At 66.6% G+C, this 14997-nt stretch overlaps 4 protein-coding genes across 4 annotated transcripts; 1 reads left to right on the top strand and 3 right to left on the bottom strand.

The window, feature by feature from the left end:
- Window positions 1-1582: 1582 nt before the first annotated feature.
- On the bottom strand, window positions 1583-1798 carry MNEG_6583 (hypothetical protein; the record flags this gene model as incomplete). Its single annotated transcript, XM_014044946.1, has 1 exon — window positions 1583-1798. A coding segment is annotated over one exon (216 nt), but the record flags the coding sequence as incomplete, so codon positions are not given.
- A 3901-nt stretch (window positions 1799-5699) lies between these two features.
- On the bottom strand, window positions 5700-7329 carry MNEG_6582 (hypothetical protein; the record flags this gene model as incomplete). Its single annotated transcript, XM_014044945.1, has 3 exons — window positions 5700-6677; window positions 6934-7125; window positions 7297-7329. The coding sequence occupies 3 exons, from the start codon at window positions 7327-7329 to the stop codon at window positions 5700-5702; spliced, it is 1203 nt and encodes a 400-aa protein (XP_013900399.1).
- A 2108-nt stretch (window positions 7330-9437) lies between these two features.
- On the bottom strand, window positions 9438-10964 carry MNEG_6581 (fatty acyl-ACP thioesterase A; the record flags this gene model as incomplete). The annotated part of the gene is made up of 5 exons (XM_014044944.1): window positions 9438-9638; window positions 9850-10138; window positions 10352-10465; window positions 10606-10736; window positions 10947-10964. 5 exons carry the CDS (start codon window positions 10962-10964, stop codon window positions 9438-9440), a joined length of 753 nt encoding a protein of 250 aa, XP_013900398.1.
- Window positions 10965-12713: 1749 nt separating this feature from the next.
- Window positions 12714-12998, top strand: MNEG_6580 (hypothetical protein; the record flags this gene model as incomplete). Its single annotated transcript, XM_014044943.1, has 1 exon — window positions 12714-12998. A coding segment is annotated over one exon (285 nt), but the record flags the coding sequence as incomplete, so codon positions are not given.
- Window positions 12999-14997: the final 1999 nt, after the last annotated feature.

The following is a 14997-nucleotide window of genomic DNA, read 5'->3' as shown; positions in this document are numbered from 1 at the left end:
GTTATGGTGCGGGTGCGACTGGAGGAAGCGGCTGGGGCCACCGGCTGCAGCGCGGTAGGACGGCTTGAGCGGCCCGGCTGACGAGGTTCGCCGTGTCCTGTGGTGCATTGGAGGCCACGCGCAGGACTGTCGGCGCTGCTGCCTGCTGGTGGCTGGCCACGTGCCTTGTGCGAGCGGCCGCTCCTGGTGCAGCAGGTGATGGTCACACAGCTGGCAGGGGAGGGCCGGCATGGAGGCCTGCAAGCCACCAAAGCCGAAAGCCGCAAGACGTGTCGCGCGCCCACGGTGCAGCGGCTGGCCCTTCAACACCATCAGGATTGTCGCAGCTCCGCGCGCCGCCGGGCTGCGCGGGGATTACTGCCGCGTGCGCGGGGCTCGCTTGCAGCTGCCGCTTCCCTTGTGACACCCCCCCTCCCACACTCACACACACACACTCACACACACAGCAACACCGCCACCACCATCACACCTGCAGCTCTGGGATGCTGTAGCCGCGGAACCTGATGCCCTCCTCCGCGTCAAGCAGGGACGTCTCCCACAGCATGCCCTGAGGGCCGCATGGGTGGCGCATGGGGCCGTGAGGGGCGCCGCATGGGGCGCGGGGGGCGCATGCGGCACGCGCGGTGCCGGCCAACCGCTGATTCCGCGGGCGTGTGTGCGGGTGCGGGTGCGGCGGACAGCTCCTTAGGGGCGGCCGCGCTTCACAGCCCCCTGTGTTCCACGAGCGCACGGCCTATGCTGGCGCTGTGCGCGTGCCCGGTGCGTACTTGCGGATGGGGCCGCCCGCAGCGCCTGCGCCGCGCACCGGGATGCCGCGCATTCCGCCAATGCACTGCTCCACAGTAACCTCCCCCAGGACCTTGCTGCCATACGTGCTCTTGATCTGCTTCAGGCGCGCCTGGTCGGGGCGGGGCAGGGATGCCGGTGCGTACGCGCACACGGGGAGGGATGGCGCGAGCGTGCAAGCGCGTCGCGGGGGTTTCTTGTCGCCCCAAGGGTGGAGTGCAGCGCCGAGCAGTCGACGCCCTTGCGCTGCGGGGGTCTGGCGCTGTCCTGCTGAAAGCAAAGGATGAACATCCCTTTATATGTGAGGCGTGATCCCTTGCATGACCACTGGACAGCCGAAACCCCAAGGGGGTTGTCTGCGTCCACGGTGTGATCTCGTGCTGACCTGCTGGTCGGGTATGGCCGCAGCTAGCACCGACTTCAGATCCCCGGCACTCGAGCTGGCAAATTGCCGGAGTGCATGGCCCAGGGCGGGGGCCAGCTGTTGGGCCCCGCGCTGGGGAAGGGCTGCAAGAAGGGATAACATGTCAGCCGATCAGCCGCAATCACGACCATTGGTACAATGGTCCTGGTCCGACATCTCGGGCACCAAAGCCATGGGCGTGCACGCTGCGCAGTCCGTGTCACCCCTGTTGTCACTCTAATACCTCTGCTCGACCGTCACGCTAGGGTTTGCAAGCTGCAGGCCCTTTGGCCCGTAGTTACAGCAATGAAACCATCCCTGAAACATCTTCCTGGTTCTTGCCCTTGCTGCAGTCGCATGACGGGCGGGATGAGCCTGCATGTGGACGCTGACCGTGTTGACCACTCGCGCTTGCGCCACGCGCCCATTGCTGTCATAGCACCGCCTCCTGCCGGCAATCAAATGAGCCTTGCCGCCCGCCGATGCCTGGGCTACAGCCGCGCCAAACTCCGGGTTGTTGGCCCCTGCCACAGGCCAAAGCGAACGCCCCAGCACTCTGCCGACACAGGGCGCCAGCTGATGCTCACAGCTGCTGCCCGCGCGCGCCATGATGCGCCTGCGATCTGCGGCCGCGCCCCCGGAACCATACTTGCAGTTTCAAGCAAAAGAGTTACTAGTTTCATTTCAGGGAGGGGCCAACCCCTTCGTTCAACCCCCCAGTGGGAGGCGGATCCGTCTCCGCAGGTGCGGTACCCCGCAGTGTGGTGGGGCCCGAAATGGAGCGGGGCCGCGACCTGCCTCGCTGGCTTGTGCGTGCGGGTGTGTTGTTGTGGGGCAGCAGGTGGAGCGGCGCGCGGCTCAAGGGCAGCCAGCAATGGGAAAAATAGCCGGGTGTGACAGAAAGTATTGACCGTGCGCCCCGTGGCGAAGGCATTCTATGGGCCTGGCAAGGAGGGGTTTGCAATACTTGCAGTGCGTGGTGGGCGCGGCGACGCTACCTGGGCCCCCGTAAATTGTCTGTACGCTGTCGCAGCTTGAAAGGAGCGCGGGGCACGTCAAGGCCGGCGCTGGTGCGCCAGCCGCGCCCCGTGGCACCCGAGCGCCGTAGACGTCCCGCAGCGAAGCAGCCTCCACAACGCACAGGCCCGTGCGACGCACAGGGGAGAGCGCGTTTCGGCGACCGCGCGGGCGATCGCGGCCAGCAAGAGCAGGACGCGCACGCTTGGCGAGGCAGGCGGGAGAAACAGGGGCGGGGTCAACGGGCCGGCGTAAGAGACCGTCTTGGAGGAAAACAACACAGCCAAAAAGCGTCGAAAGGCGCTCAAGGCAAGGCAATGTGGCCGCGACTGTGTGCCTGCTAACGGGTCGGCGTGCAGCTGTCTGGTCCTGACTGCCTGGCTCCGATACGGCTGAAAAGGCGCCGGCCGGCGTGTGCTCATAGAACAGGGCCAGAGCGCGGCCGCGGCCCACCCCTGGATGGGCGTGCGCGCAGCGCGCGAGCTGTGGCCCCGGGAAACTCTGAGAGGGGGGCTGATCACGCGCTGAACAAGCGGCATGTCCCGACCGGCGAGGCCCGTGGTCGGTGTTGCCAGAGCGCATGGGGTGCGGCGCTTGGGGCGCAGCAGGCGCGCGGGCGGGCCCCACGTTTGAGGGATTGCTGAGGAGGCGCCGCCCCTGAGGCCGCGAGGGGCGCGAGAACCGAGCCAATTGCAGTTGCCGCCCGCGGCGGAAGAAGGTAAAAGGGACGCGTCATCGCGTGCTGTTGCAAGGTGCGCTTCAGGGAAACAAAGGCGAGGACGAGCACGCCACGGAACCAAGGAATGCTGCGCTGCAGCCGCCGGGCCCGGGTGCAGTCGGGAGCCTGTGCCCCGAGTGGTCAAGGGGACGCGGCCCCGCAAGCGCGCGGCGCGCCCCCGTGCGGCACGGGCCGCCCATCATGCGCCGTGGCGCCTTGGAAGTTGCCGATGCCGCGCTGCCGACCACGCTGAGCTCGGCGCGGCCAGCCAGGGCGCAATTAACGGGCGGGGCCCGCCTGTAGCTGCCGTCGCGCCGCCGCACGCCGCTGTCGCGCAGCAGCGCAGGCAGGGGTGCAGGACGAGGCGCACCGTGCTTGCCTTCGGCAGCGCGAGGTGAGTGTGTGTGTACGTGTGGCGGCAACAATCATGCGGGTGCGGTGCCTACGCAGGTGCGGCGCGTGTGCGCTAGCGTGTGTGTGAGCTTCGGTGAGATGACGCCAGTGGTCGCACGCGCGGCCGTGTCTGTGGTGACGCAGGGCGGCCCAAGGCGGGACGCCGCGCTTCTGCAGTGCCGGGTCGGTGCACAGGCGCGTGTGCTGTGCTAGAGAGACAACAAGCATGGCGGGGCCCGCGCAGGAGCGCCGGGCGACCGGGACGGACGAATGACGCAGCCGCTGCGCTGCGCTGCTGCGCGCCGCGGTGCTGGTTGCGGGTGCCGCGGGCCGCTGCAGCGCCGGCAGGCGCCTGCGTGCTTTCTTCGTGCGGTGGTGATGGGTCGCGGGCGGCAGCCGCGGCGGCGACTCGCGGCCGCAGCTGCGCGCGAAAATCCGCCAGTGTGTGGGGCCGAGGCGCGGCCGTGGGGGTTTTGGATAGACCGATGGGCGGGTCCTGGCGGCGGCGCCCCGGGCAAGGGGGATTGAGGGGGCCGTGCCGAGGGCCTGCGATCCTGCCTGGCATGACATGTCTTCTGTGATCTGGACAATCTGACTGATTCAAGCCCGCCCAGAGGATGCAGTTGAGGCAAGGGCGTGTGTGCGGCCGCGGCCGCGGGCGCGGCGATGGCGGGCGGGCGCCGCGTTCCCGCGGGGCGCGCTGCCTGCCGCCCCTGTGTGCGCGCGCGGCGCAAAGGCAAGGTTTGTCGCCCCCAGAGGTGCGGGGCAGTGCGGATGGGACAGCACGGCCAGGGGCGCTGGCAGCGGTGGTGGGACAAACAGATGTTGCGGCGACGAGGCCGGGGCGCCGGAGGGCCGCGCGCCAAAGCCTGAACGCAGAGCCAGCATACAAAACCACGGGCGTGGGGCCTTGAGAGGCAAGCCAGCGCCCGCGGCAACAGAGCGAAACGCCTGTGACTGATCTATCCGTGACGACTCTGGGCGGCGGGGGGGCCGCCGCGACCAAGCGCCGTGGCTCCTGGCCGCGGGGGCCGCGGCAGCTCGCCTGGTGCCCGAGGGTCGCCCGGCGTAATTGTGTGTGTATATTTGTGCCTGTGTGCGAAGTGGGATACGCCAGGGTATACGTACACGGCGGACGGCGCGTGCGGGCGGCAGCGCGCGCAGCCTTCCGGCTGCGAGCGCCCCGGTCCCGGCTCGGCCGCCGCCGGTCTGTCAATCAACAACGGTGCTTGTTGTGTGTGGGGGTATGGGCCTCCGGGCGATTGGAGGGTGTGCTAAAGCCTCCGCGGGCGGCGCGGACACACCGCGGGACATGCGGGCGTGCGCAGCTCAAGTGTTGGTGGTCGCATTGCATGCCATGGGTTGCGTGTAACTAACACGAATCTAGCGCCAGTCGAGATCTGATCAAATGTGTCGTGGGCGGTCGGAAGCTGGCTCTACACGCATGCAAGAGCTCGCGCCCTTGCTGGCGCTGACTGGAGAGGGGGGCGGGGCGCCCTTGCCGTTATCAGGCCAGGCCGGACGCGTTGCGTTGAGCCGCGCTCGTGAGCGCGGCTGCGGCATCGCGCCCGCTCTGGAACTGTGAAGGCAGCGCCGCGGCCGCGGCCGTAGCGGAGCTGGTGCTCCGTGGCCGCTTGCCGGCAGCAAGTCAAGGGGTCGAGGCCGGGGGCCCGAGTGCATTGCAGCGCCGCACGCGTGGGCCATGTCAAAGCTACTGGCCGGGGCTGGGCGTGCCAGAAATCAGAAAAAAGTGGATGGGGGCCCGGGGGCGTGAAGCCTACCTAAGAGGAGGGCCGTCGCGCGCCGGCGAGCGGAGGCCGGACGCAGGCGGCCGGGTCAACAAGTTGGCGAGAGGTGAGAAAGAAAGCCTCGGCGCATCAAATCAACGGATGGGCAGTGGGGGTGGAAAGCGTCAGCTGGTGGGTGGGCGCCGCACCCTGCAGGGGCCCCGGCGCGGGGCACCAGTCGAGGAAACGTACAGCCACATTTTTTCAGAGGGGAGGGGCGATGTGCGGGCCGGGGCGGTACACCGGTTGCCACCGCGCGCGGGCATCTTCAGATCATATCTGTCAAAATCAAGCTTGAAAGGGCGACTTGCCAGTGCTCAGGCCAAAAGTGGCCACAGGCTGCAGTGGGTATGTCAGCCGCCGCATCCACAACAGACGAGGTGGCTCGACCGGCGCGCGGGACGCAGCCAGTCATTTGTGCAAAAGCATGCCGCGTGTGCGGCCAGCCAGATGCCGGGGCACAGGAGGCCAACCACAAACCACTGCCTACAATTGCAAGGAGGCGACGAGTGCGCACCGCGCGCCGCACACGGCTACCACATGCAAGGGGAAGAGGCGCTCATGCGAGCCGGCCCCCTTGCACGTCGGGCGCCCCTCAGGCAGCGGCGCACTCTGGCAGGAACCACGCCCAGTCGTCGCCCGCCAAGCCGCCCTTGCGGCCGGCCGCCAGCAGCGCAACGCGCGCGTCGCCGGCGCCGGCGATGGGCGGCACCGTCAGCGCCGCCGCGTCCAGGCGCAGCCAGCGGAGCGAGCAGGCATAGGGGTTGCCGCCCGCCGCCGCCGCGGCCACGGCCGCGTGCACCGCGCGCAGCACGTCTGCGGCGCGCGACACTGCGCCGAGCGCGGCCGCGCCGCCGCAGCCGGTCGCGGCGGCGAGCTGCAGCGCTGTCAGGGGGCGGCCCGCGAGCGCGTGGCCGTAGGCGACGCACGCGGCGGCGACGGCGCTGGGGCGGAAGCCGCGCAGCTGGCACTCGAGCAGCGACTGTTCGGCCAGGAGAGAGCACAGGGACGCCACGCCCTGCTGCTGCTGCTGCTGCTGCTGCTGCTGCTGCTTCTCCTGCTGGGAGGAGGCGGCGGCGCCCCTTTCCCGGCGGCCGCCCGCCTGGTGCTGCAGGCGCAGGAGCGCGGCGCGCAGGAAGGTCTCCGCCGTGGGACGGCGGAACGCGGCGGCGCCGTAATCGAGCGCGCGCAGCACGTCGCCCTCCGCGCGCAGCAGCTGGCGCCTCGCCGCGGCCGCGGCCGACGCACCGGCGCCGGCGCCGCAGCCCTCGCAGCCGCCGCAGGCGCACGCCGGCAGCGTCGCCACGACGGCGCTCGCGGGCGGGGCGCGCGCGCCGTGTGTCCACTTGGCGGCCAGCCACAGGCATGCTGCGCCCCGCATGAGAGCACGGGGCGCCCCCGGGCGGAGCCTCAGATCATCCAGGCACCCCACCGCTGTGAACAGCGCGTCTGCACCCAGGCCGAGCTGCGAGGCCGCTGACGTCATCCAGTTGACCAGGTTGGCACGCTCTGCGCCAGACAGGACGGGGGCGGCGCGGCCGGCGGCAGCCGCCGCCGGGGCGGCAGCGCGCTCCTGCGTGCGGTTGTGGGCACAGGGTTTGTTTGTTTTCGGAGGCTGACAGCGCGTCGGCCAGTGCTGATTTGGATGCAAGCAAGGATGTGAACCTGCGAACGAGTACTTGCAGAGGGCCGCCTGAAGCGCAGGCATGCCCCCCTCGCCCCCTCGGGCCGGGACCAGCCGGGGGCGGCCCCTGGGCCCCCAGGTGGTTGGAGCTCGTCACGGCCCGCCGGAGCAGCCGTGGCTGGGGGGCGCTGCTGCTGGGGCCCACCTCGGCCTCTCGCTCCGCAGCAAGCAGGTCGTCCAGGCCGTCGGGCGTGCACGCGGCGAGCGGCCGCGCATCAAACACGTCTGCAGAGAGTGCATCTTCGAGGCTTTCCAGCAGCACAGACTGCTCCGAAGCCTGGGAGCCCGAGGCGCTTGCGTTCTCGTCGATAGTAATGTCCATAACGGCGGGCGAGGCCTGGATATGGATATGGCAGAGAGGAACGCGGGTGCGGGGTGGATGCCCGGGCCACAACACCGTGGCCAGGCCCTGGTCAGGTCCCCACATGACACCACGCCAGTGTCCACCGCTGGCAACTCAAAGGACTCCGCAGCCCTTGGGTCACCCTCTACAAGGTCCGTCACCGACCTGCGCCCCGTGATGCCAGGCGAAAGTGATCATGGCTCGATCCTCGTGCAGGGGCCCGGTGCCTCGTTGCTGCCGGCGACTTAGAGGGCTTGCAACTCCAGTTTCACCTAATCTACACTGCCTGGTGTCTGAGGGTGGTGCTGACGGCGCGGTGTGGCGCGGCAGCGGGCACTTTTGCCCAAAGGACGCCTGTTTGCTACGTGCTGCCGAGCCCTAGTGTAATGATATCATTGGCAGGAACGTACGATAGGGGTAGCCGGGCAGGGTCCAGCGATCTTCTAGCTTCTTTCTGAGGCACGCCGTAAGTGATGCGCAAGAGCCGCGTCCAGGTCCCCTTTCACATGTCACTTGATCAAAATCTCGTCAAACATCGTCCACACACAGGTGGACGTGGTGGTCACCGGGCCGCCGCAGGATCCTGTCACTTACCAGGCCGCTATGGCCCTGCGAGGAATGACGCCCGCCGCACCCGCAGCCGCGCGTAAAGTGGTACTGATTGGTGGACGGTTTGGCGGGAGCGAGGCATGCCGTCATATGCACAGTTTCAGATGCCACAGCATGCGGATGCGACCCGACGCTTCGGCCCATGACCATGCAGGGTCTGGTGGAGAAGATGCTGCAGAGTAGGGCCCTACACAGCTTTGTGCATGAATCCCAGAGCTATCGATCACGGTACTGCTGCCAGCGACAAAGCACAAAGAATTTCAAGGGCGGGGCGTGGCAACATGACATCACACACGCTTCAGCGGTAGGGTACTGTCACACAGCAAGGGGTACGTTGCCCCTTCCAGAGTGGTGCAGCATCATAAGGTTGTCACACACACGGGGCAAGATAACACCAGTCTATGTGCATTCACATATTCGACAGCCTGCCCTGCGCAGCCCGCTCTTCAAAACATGCGCTGCAAACCCCTTGTCAAGCCACGCACATTCTCAAGCAGGGTCGGTGGTGGGCATTGTGGCATGAGACAGGCAAGGGCATGGGCGGACAAGGCATGCTGTGCTGGCTACTGGCCGTGCATGCATGGCGCTGAGTGTTGCCAGCGAACCTGCGAGCCACTTGCCAATCCACGTGTGACCCTACTGGAGTGCTTGAACAAGCCCAATTGCTGGAATCGGCTGTATCAAGATGCTCACGCACTGGCGAGCTAGAAGCCACCCGTGCCTGTTGCGTCCTCCCCATCCACCCTCACCTTGCGCAGAGAGTGTGTGCTGCACCCCACATGCAAGCAAGTCATGCCTTACACAACAGCAGCAGCTGGAGGGTTGGCAGGAAGGGTGGGACAGTAAAAGCCACGCCAGAAGAGTAACAAAAGACAGGCGGCCCGCAAGCCACACGAAAGCGTGGATTGCATGGCAACAGCCAGCATGCGCACGCGCGTCTTGCGCGGTGCCAGCAGTTTTTCAACTGCGTTGAAGGGGGGCGGTGCCTACCTGCCCGGCTTCGTTTTCGGAGCTGACCTGCATCCCAGGCTGCGGGGAACTTTGCAACACAGGAGCATTGTGCAACTGCAGCTGTGGTCTTCAATGCAAATGGGTTGGAAGCAGTACACGCTGCGCTCGGGGCGGCTGCCATCTCGAGCCAGGCTTGGGAGCCAGTGGTGGCTGGGGCGGCTGCACCCCGGCGCAGCACACGCAGCGGCTGCCCGCGGCGCGCCTAACAAAAAGGATTTGAAAAGCGGCATGTTGGGCCCCAAAAGCTGGGGCTATCGGAACTCAACACCTGGGTAGGGGCGCATCAGTGCGCGCCGTCCCGCACACAGCCCATGCCAGTCGAGCGGCCGCGCGCCTTGGCTCGTGGCCCCGTCTGTGACGTGCGAATCATTCGCAAGCCAGGGCCTGCAACCAAAGAAGGCCTGCACAACCCTAGGGACTTTGGTCTACCCAGCGGTGCGAATGGAAAAAGCCGGCTGGAGCATGGCGTTGCTGGCCAAGCGCTGGGAGGGCACGGTCGTAGCTGCGGGCGTCATCGCAGCACACGCCTCGCGCGAGCCTTGCCACGCCGCAGCACCAGGCGGCCAGGCGGCGAGCGGGTGCTCAAGCGCACAACAGCTGCGAGCGAGCGAAAAGCTGCGCAGGCGTTCCAACTGCCTCCAACCTCCAGGCGTGCAGCGCAGGCCGAGGAGCTTGCCGTTGTCCTGTCACCTGCTGGCCACCTTGCCCTTGGGCACCCACGTCGTGCGCGCCCGCCACACCTCGGCGCCCTTGCCGCCGCCAGCCTTGCGCAGCGTGTGCAGGAACTGCTGCGCGCAGCCGTTGCCGTTGCTAGTGTCCGTGAGGGGGTGGCCCAGCACCTCCACCAGATCGCCCGCATGGCACTCCGCCTTGAAGTCCATCTCCACCTGCGCGGCAAGTCACAGGGGGGGAGGCAGGGGGGGTGACGTGGTGCAAGAAAGGGGCAGGCCAGGGCCGTGGAGAACGCAAGGCAGGGGCAAGCAACCCTGCCGGCGTTGGGGCGCCTGCAAAGCCCAACCGGGCTCCGCTGGCCGAGCGTGTGCCCCGCCACGACCGCCCGACCCACCCCTGCAGCGTCGCGCCGTGCCCGCCCCGCACCTCTCTGAGGTGGTAGCCGTTGTACACGTGCCGCGGCACCGCCTCCAGCGCCCACGACATGTAGCACACGTTGTTTATGTGTCCGTTGGGGTCCATGTCCGTGCGGCGCGCCGACACCACGGGCCCCACCAGGGCCGCGTCTTCTGGGAAGTCCTCCAGCTTGCGCTTTGTCTCGCCCACCGGCAGGACGATCCGCGGCGGCGACGGCGAGAGGTTGAGCCAGCGGGTGCGCACCTCCTCGGGCAGCTTGGAGAGCTTGCGGGTCTCGCTGTTGATGGTCACCCAAGTGCTGCGGAGGCAGGAAGGGGGCCGCCGCGGCAGGGGCGCGGGGCGCTCGTGAGGTGGGCTGCGGTGCAGATGCGGAGCTGGCCGCCTTGAGGCCCGTCGGCGTGGCCATGGCCAGGAGCAGAGGCGGCTGGCACCATGCTGCTTGCTGCAGACCATCTGGGACGAAGCTACTTGTCCTCCTGCACCAGGCTTCGCGACCATCCACCCTGCGCACCTGGTGGCCGCTCCCAAGTAGGCGCCCGTAGTGGCATCAGTGATGTGCCAGTCTCGCCGCGTGCACAACCGCCCGTCCTCAGCAAAGAAGGTCTCCAGGCGCACCAGATCGCCCCTGTCAGGACCGCCGACCGTGTGATGGGATGTACGCGGGGCTTCAGGGGGGCAGGGGGCGGCGTTCACGCGAGGGGCAGTCTTGTGGCGCAACGTGACAGGGCTGCGCTTGGGGCAGTAGCGACGCACTGCCGGACTCACCACTTGGGGTACGCCTCCATGCGGATCTGCATGCGCGTGGCCACGAAGATGAGGTGGTCCATACCAGGCATGGAGGCAAAGCCGCTGTCTGCCCGGCCCCACAGGGCGACACCATGGTTGCCCCCAACTTCCTGCGGGCACCAGGGCGCATTTTTCGGCAAAGGCAGGTGCTCGCCGCTGAGAGATCAAAGCAGGTGTAAGGGCTGCAGGTGGTTGGGTGCACGGTCCCTGTTTTTCACGCCCCAGGGCGATGACACACCCTACGACACTGCATTTTTGGTTCTGGCTCGGCGACCGCAACCGCCATTTGCAGCGCAGGGCGCACTGCAACAATTGCACACCTGGAGAAGGTTGGCCATGGTGATGATGTTTGCATGCTGGTCTGGCCCGCATTCATTGCCCCTGCACCAGCGGGGCAAGCAGGGGATGGGGTCAGAGCCCGGCTTCGCTTGCACACACACCGGCGCGGCGACGCCATGCGCAGGTGCACGGGAGACAGGCTGGCCGAGTGCCACCGGGCGGCGGCTGTCCTGCGGTGATGACATGTGTAAAGCGGACTGTCACCTGATCCTAAACTCCTCGACGAACGACGTGCTGTTGTTCACGAACACCGACGGGTGCGGGGTGTGCAGCACAGTCGCCTCGCAGCTGATCGTCCTCTCCACGGCCACTGCGCCAGCACTCGCTGCCTCCGTCCTTGTTGAGGCGGTGCGCGGGCGCTTGACGGACGCTGCTGCTGGGTGCCAGGTGCTACTGGTGCAGGGCGCTGACTGCACCAGCTCTCGCCGCTGCTGCTGCTGCTGCTGGCCGCAAGGGCCATATATGCTTCTGTTTAGCATGATTGGCGTTTCAATGGGGCCTCTCGCCCGCCTTCCAAAGCGAGCGTTGAGGGCGAGACCGGCCGCGATGTTCTAAAATGGGTGAGCGCCCTTTTATCACAACTATTAAGCGCGTTCAACAATGTATATAGCATGACCTCTTGCCATCGCAAAAAGAACTGCGTTCCCGCCTCTCACTTCCTTTGCCAAGCGCCCCGTCACCACGGCCAGTCAGGTCGATATGTTTCAGACATGTGATGCATCGTGATATAACAATAGTGAGGGCAGCGCACGGCTGTGTTGCAGCGATCCTGTGCACAACCGACACAATCGCTCATCAAGCAAGCCCCGCATCATTGAGCAGCACGCGGTGGCTCTGCACCCAGAAGACACCTGAAGGTTGAGTGCTGGGCATGCGGCTTGAAGGCTGGTCCTATCGAAAGGCGCGTGGAAAGGCGCACGAGGTGGCCGCTTTGTTGGACCGTAAGGTGTGTGTCACCCACAAAGTGTCACGGGACAGTACTAGTCAGAGGGGTTAGTCTCCCAGGCTGCTAGGACTGGGCCTTATCTGTCGACACCTATCTGGGAGAGCAGCTGCCCAGTAGGCGCCCCTGGGTGACTGGGCCTGTGAAGGGGTCAGGGGCTTAAAGTTGTTGAAGGGTCCCAGTCTGGATTCTTGGATCGACAGCCTGTTACACAAAGCGATACTGTACTGCCGACCCAACAACACTCACGCAAGGCTGTGTTTCAAGCAATGGTTGCAGGTTGCAACCACCAATGACATGATAGCCCGCCTACAACGTACCTGACTACTGACCCACCTTATGGACTTGATTGCTTACACCCAACCTCTCCAGAACTTCAGTCAAATCAATGATGCCAGCACTGCCCCAGCAAGAGGCCGGGCAGCACGACAGGCTTGAGCAGGCACCCACACGTGCATAGCTAGCACTTATGTGCTGTGGTGGCCGAGGTGTCATCATCTTGCTGGATTCCGCGCTTCCCCTTGAGGTCAACGCAGTAGTCAATGATTGCGCTGCTGCGCATGCAGCATTGACGCACGGACGCATAACAAGCCCAGCCCTGACTTTCACGAGAGCTGATGGCGCATGCCATAGATTTATATATTCGTGCCGACGCTCCGTGCGACCACGACGATCTACTGTGCACGTTCTAATCTATGTACTTAATATCCAGCCAGGAACAGAACGGAAAATGGAAGGTAACAGTCGCTGGGAATCCTCGCAAGGGCGTTGCCTTGCATCACGCACCTCCGCCCTTGCCGTGCTGATGCGCCAGAGGTGTGCTGCGCAGGAGTCACCCCTCGACGTTGTCGGCAGCGGCGGCGCCGCGGCGCTGGTGCAGCTGCAGGACTTACAGGAGGCGGCAGCAAACCTGCTAGTGGGGCCATCGGCGCTGCGCCGCAAGGTGCTGTCAGAGCAGACGACACAGGTCGATGACGGAGCGGGCGGCCGTACGCTGTTGATCAGGCGGGAGGTATTGGCCAAGGAAGTGGCGCTGCTCGTGCCGGCATGGGACGGGTGCGCGCCCCTCTACAAGCAGCGCTTGTTGCAGGTGCGGACATTGCATTACAGGGCTGACATGGGCCAGTCTGTCGGTGCAACAGGAGCCGCACCGCCCCGCGCAGCGGCGTCTCCACCAGCCCCAAGCGCGCCTCCTGCGAGGTAGGGGCCTGCTTACCCTCACACACACGCGGCCTCATGCTTGCGCCGCGTGCGGCATCCACGTCGTTGCACGTACGACCCGACCACCCACCGAAATGCGTCCCAGGCAGTGGCTGATGGGTGGGATGTGTGGGGGGAGCTGCTGGGCCCCCCGGTGGAGCTGTCGAGCCAGGGGCAGCTGCAGCAGCTGCTGGATCGCGCAGCGGCAGGGCAGGCAGAGCTGACAGAGGACGCGGTAGAACGGCTGGCAGCCAAAGCAAACGTGGGTGCCGCCACGGGGCTGCTTATCGGCAGAGTCGGTGCTTGTGGGTCGCGGGCAGCGGGTGCATCCAGAGGCTCGGCCATTGGCTTGCCTGCGGAAGCTGAGCAGTCGCCACACCTGGTCCGCTTGATGTGCGCACATCAACCAAACTCCCACAGGCCGGTCAGAGCATGATGGGTGACGGCGCGGCGGCTGCGGACCTGGTCAGCGAGGGCCTGCAAGGGCTGTGGCAGGTCTTGGCCAGTGTTCCGCCACCAGAGCAGCAGCAGCAGCAGCAGCAGCAGCAGCAGCAGCAGCAGCAGCAGCAGCAGCAGCAGCAGCAGCAGCAGCAGCAGCAGCAGTGGCTGGCCTGTGGTGCCCCGAGCGTCGCCCTGCAATCTGCCATCGAGGCCCTTGTGGCAGCCCTCTGCCGCCCAGTGCTTGTGGCTGCGATCCATCTGCCGGCCGCATGCGCAGCTTGGCAGCTGGCACAGCGCGCGGTGCCAAGGCGGGCGCTGGTGGCGGCGGGCGCAGCAGAGGCGCTGCTGCAGTTGGCCGGTTTGGCGCTGCAGCAGCTGTTGCCGCCAGACCCGTCGTCGCCGCGCCCGCAGCAGCATGACGATCCGACAGTGCCCCCACAGCGCACTAACGGTTCGCACGAGAGCGGAGCGGTCCTGTCTGCCGCGTTGGGGGCGCTGGCTGTGCTGGCCGTTGACACGCAGGCGCGGCCCCGCATACTGGCGGTGCCCAGGGCCGCAGCAATGCTGGCGCGCGCCGCTGAGCTTCCAGACCTGCGGCCTGGCTGGCCAGAGCATAGCGGCGGTGGCAGGGCAGGGAGCGAGGCAGCAGAGGGGGGCGCACACGGGGAAGCAGACCCCGCTGCATCTGGTTGTTGCGCAGCAGCAGCGGCGGAGCCAGTCACGTCAGGGCCAAGAGCAGCGGCAGAGCCGGCCGCCACTGATGCGTCAGCTACGGGCGCCACACAGGGCCTGTGCACTGTCGAGCCCCGCGATGTCATGACACATGAGCCCCCTGCTGGTGATGACGCATTGTTGGACGCCTTCCTCATGGCGCACGACCAGCCTACAAACCAGGTGGGCTGCCCGGCCTTTGCGCCGCTGGTGACGGTTGCATGAGGAGAGCCGAGCGGGTGTTGAGCACAGATCAGCGCGTCACGGCTTCCATCAAATCGAGGTGGGCTTGGCAGCCTGAGGCTACACTGACATGAGCCAAGGAGTTCCTCACGTCCCCATGTAACACCTTTGAAGTCAGCACGCTGCGCGCCGATGTGGCGCCCCCTCGGTCCTTTACGCCGCCCACGCAGGCGGCGGCGGAGGTGCTGTGCAGCTGCCTGCTTCGTGACCCCCGAGCTTTCGCCGCGTTCCTGGCGAGCGGCGGTGCGACGCTGCTGCTGCGCCTGCTGGCGTCCGCGGATGAGCACGTTGCGTTTTGTGCCGTCGCGGTGATCGCATCGGTGGCGCGACAAGACCAAGTCAACGCTGATCACAGCGGCGGCACCCGCAGCTGCATCGGTGTCACTGGCGACGCTGCCACGGCTTACGAGCACTGCGGCCGTGCAGGGGACGATGATTGCGGGCCCCTGATGCAGGAGTTGCGACGCCAGGCGGCCGGCTTGCTGCTGGCAATG

Source organism: Monoraphidium neglectum (genome assembly GCF_000611645.1).
Source record: "Monoraphidium neglectum strain SAG 48.87 unplaced genomic scaffold scaffold01081, whole genome shotgun sequence".
Lineage (NCBI taxonomy): Eukaryota > Viridiplantae > Chlorophyta > Chlorophyceae > Sphaeropleales > Selenastraceae > Monoraphidium > Monoraphidium neglectum.
The sequence above is the reverse complement of the archived record's forward strand: the minus strand, read 5'-3'. Positions and strand labels throughout refer to the sequence as shown.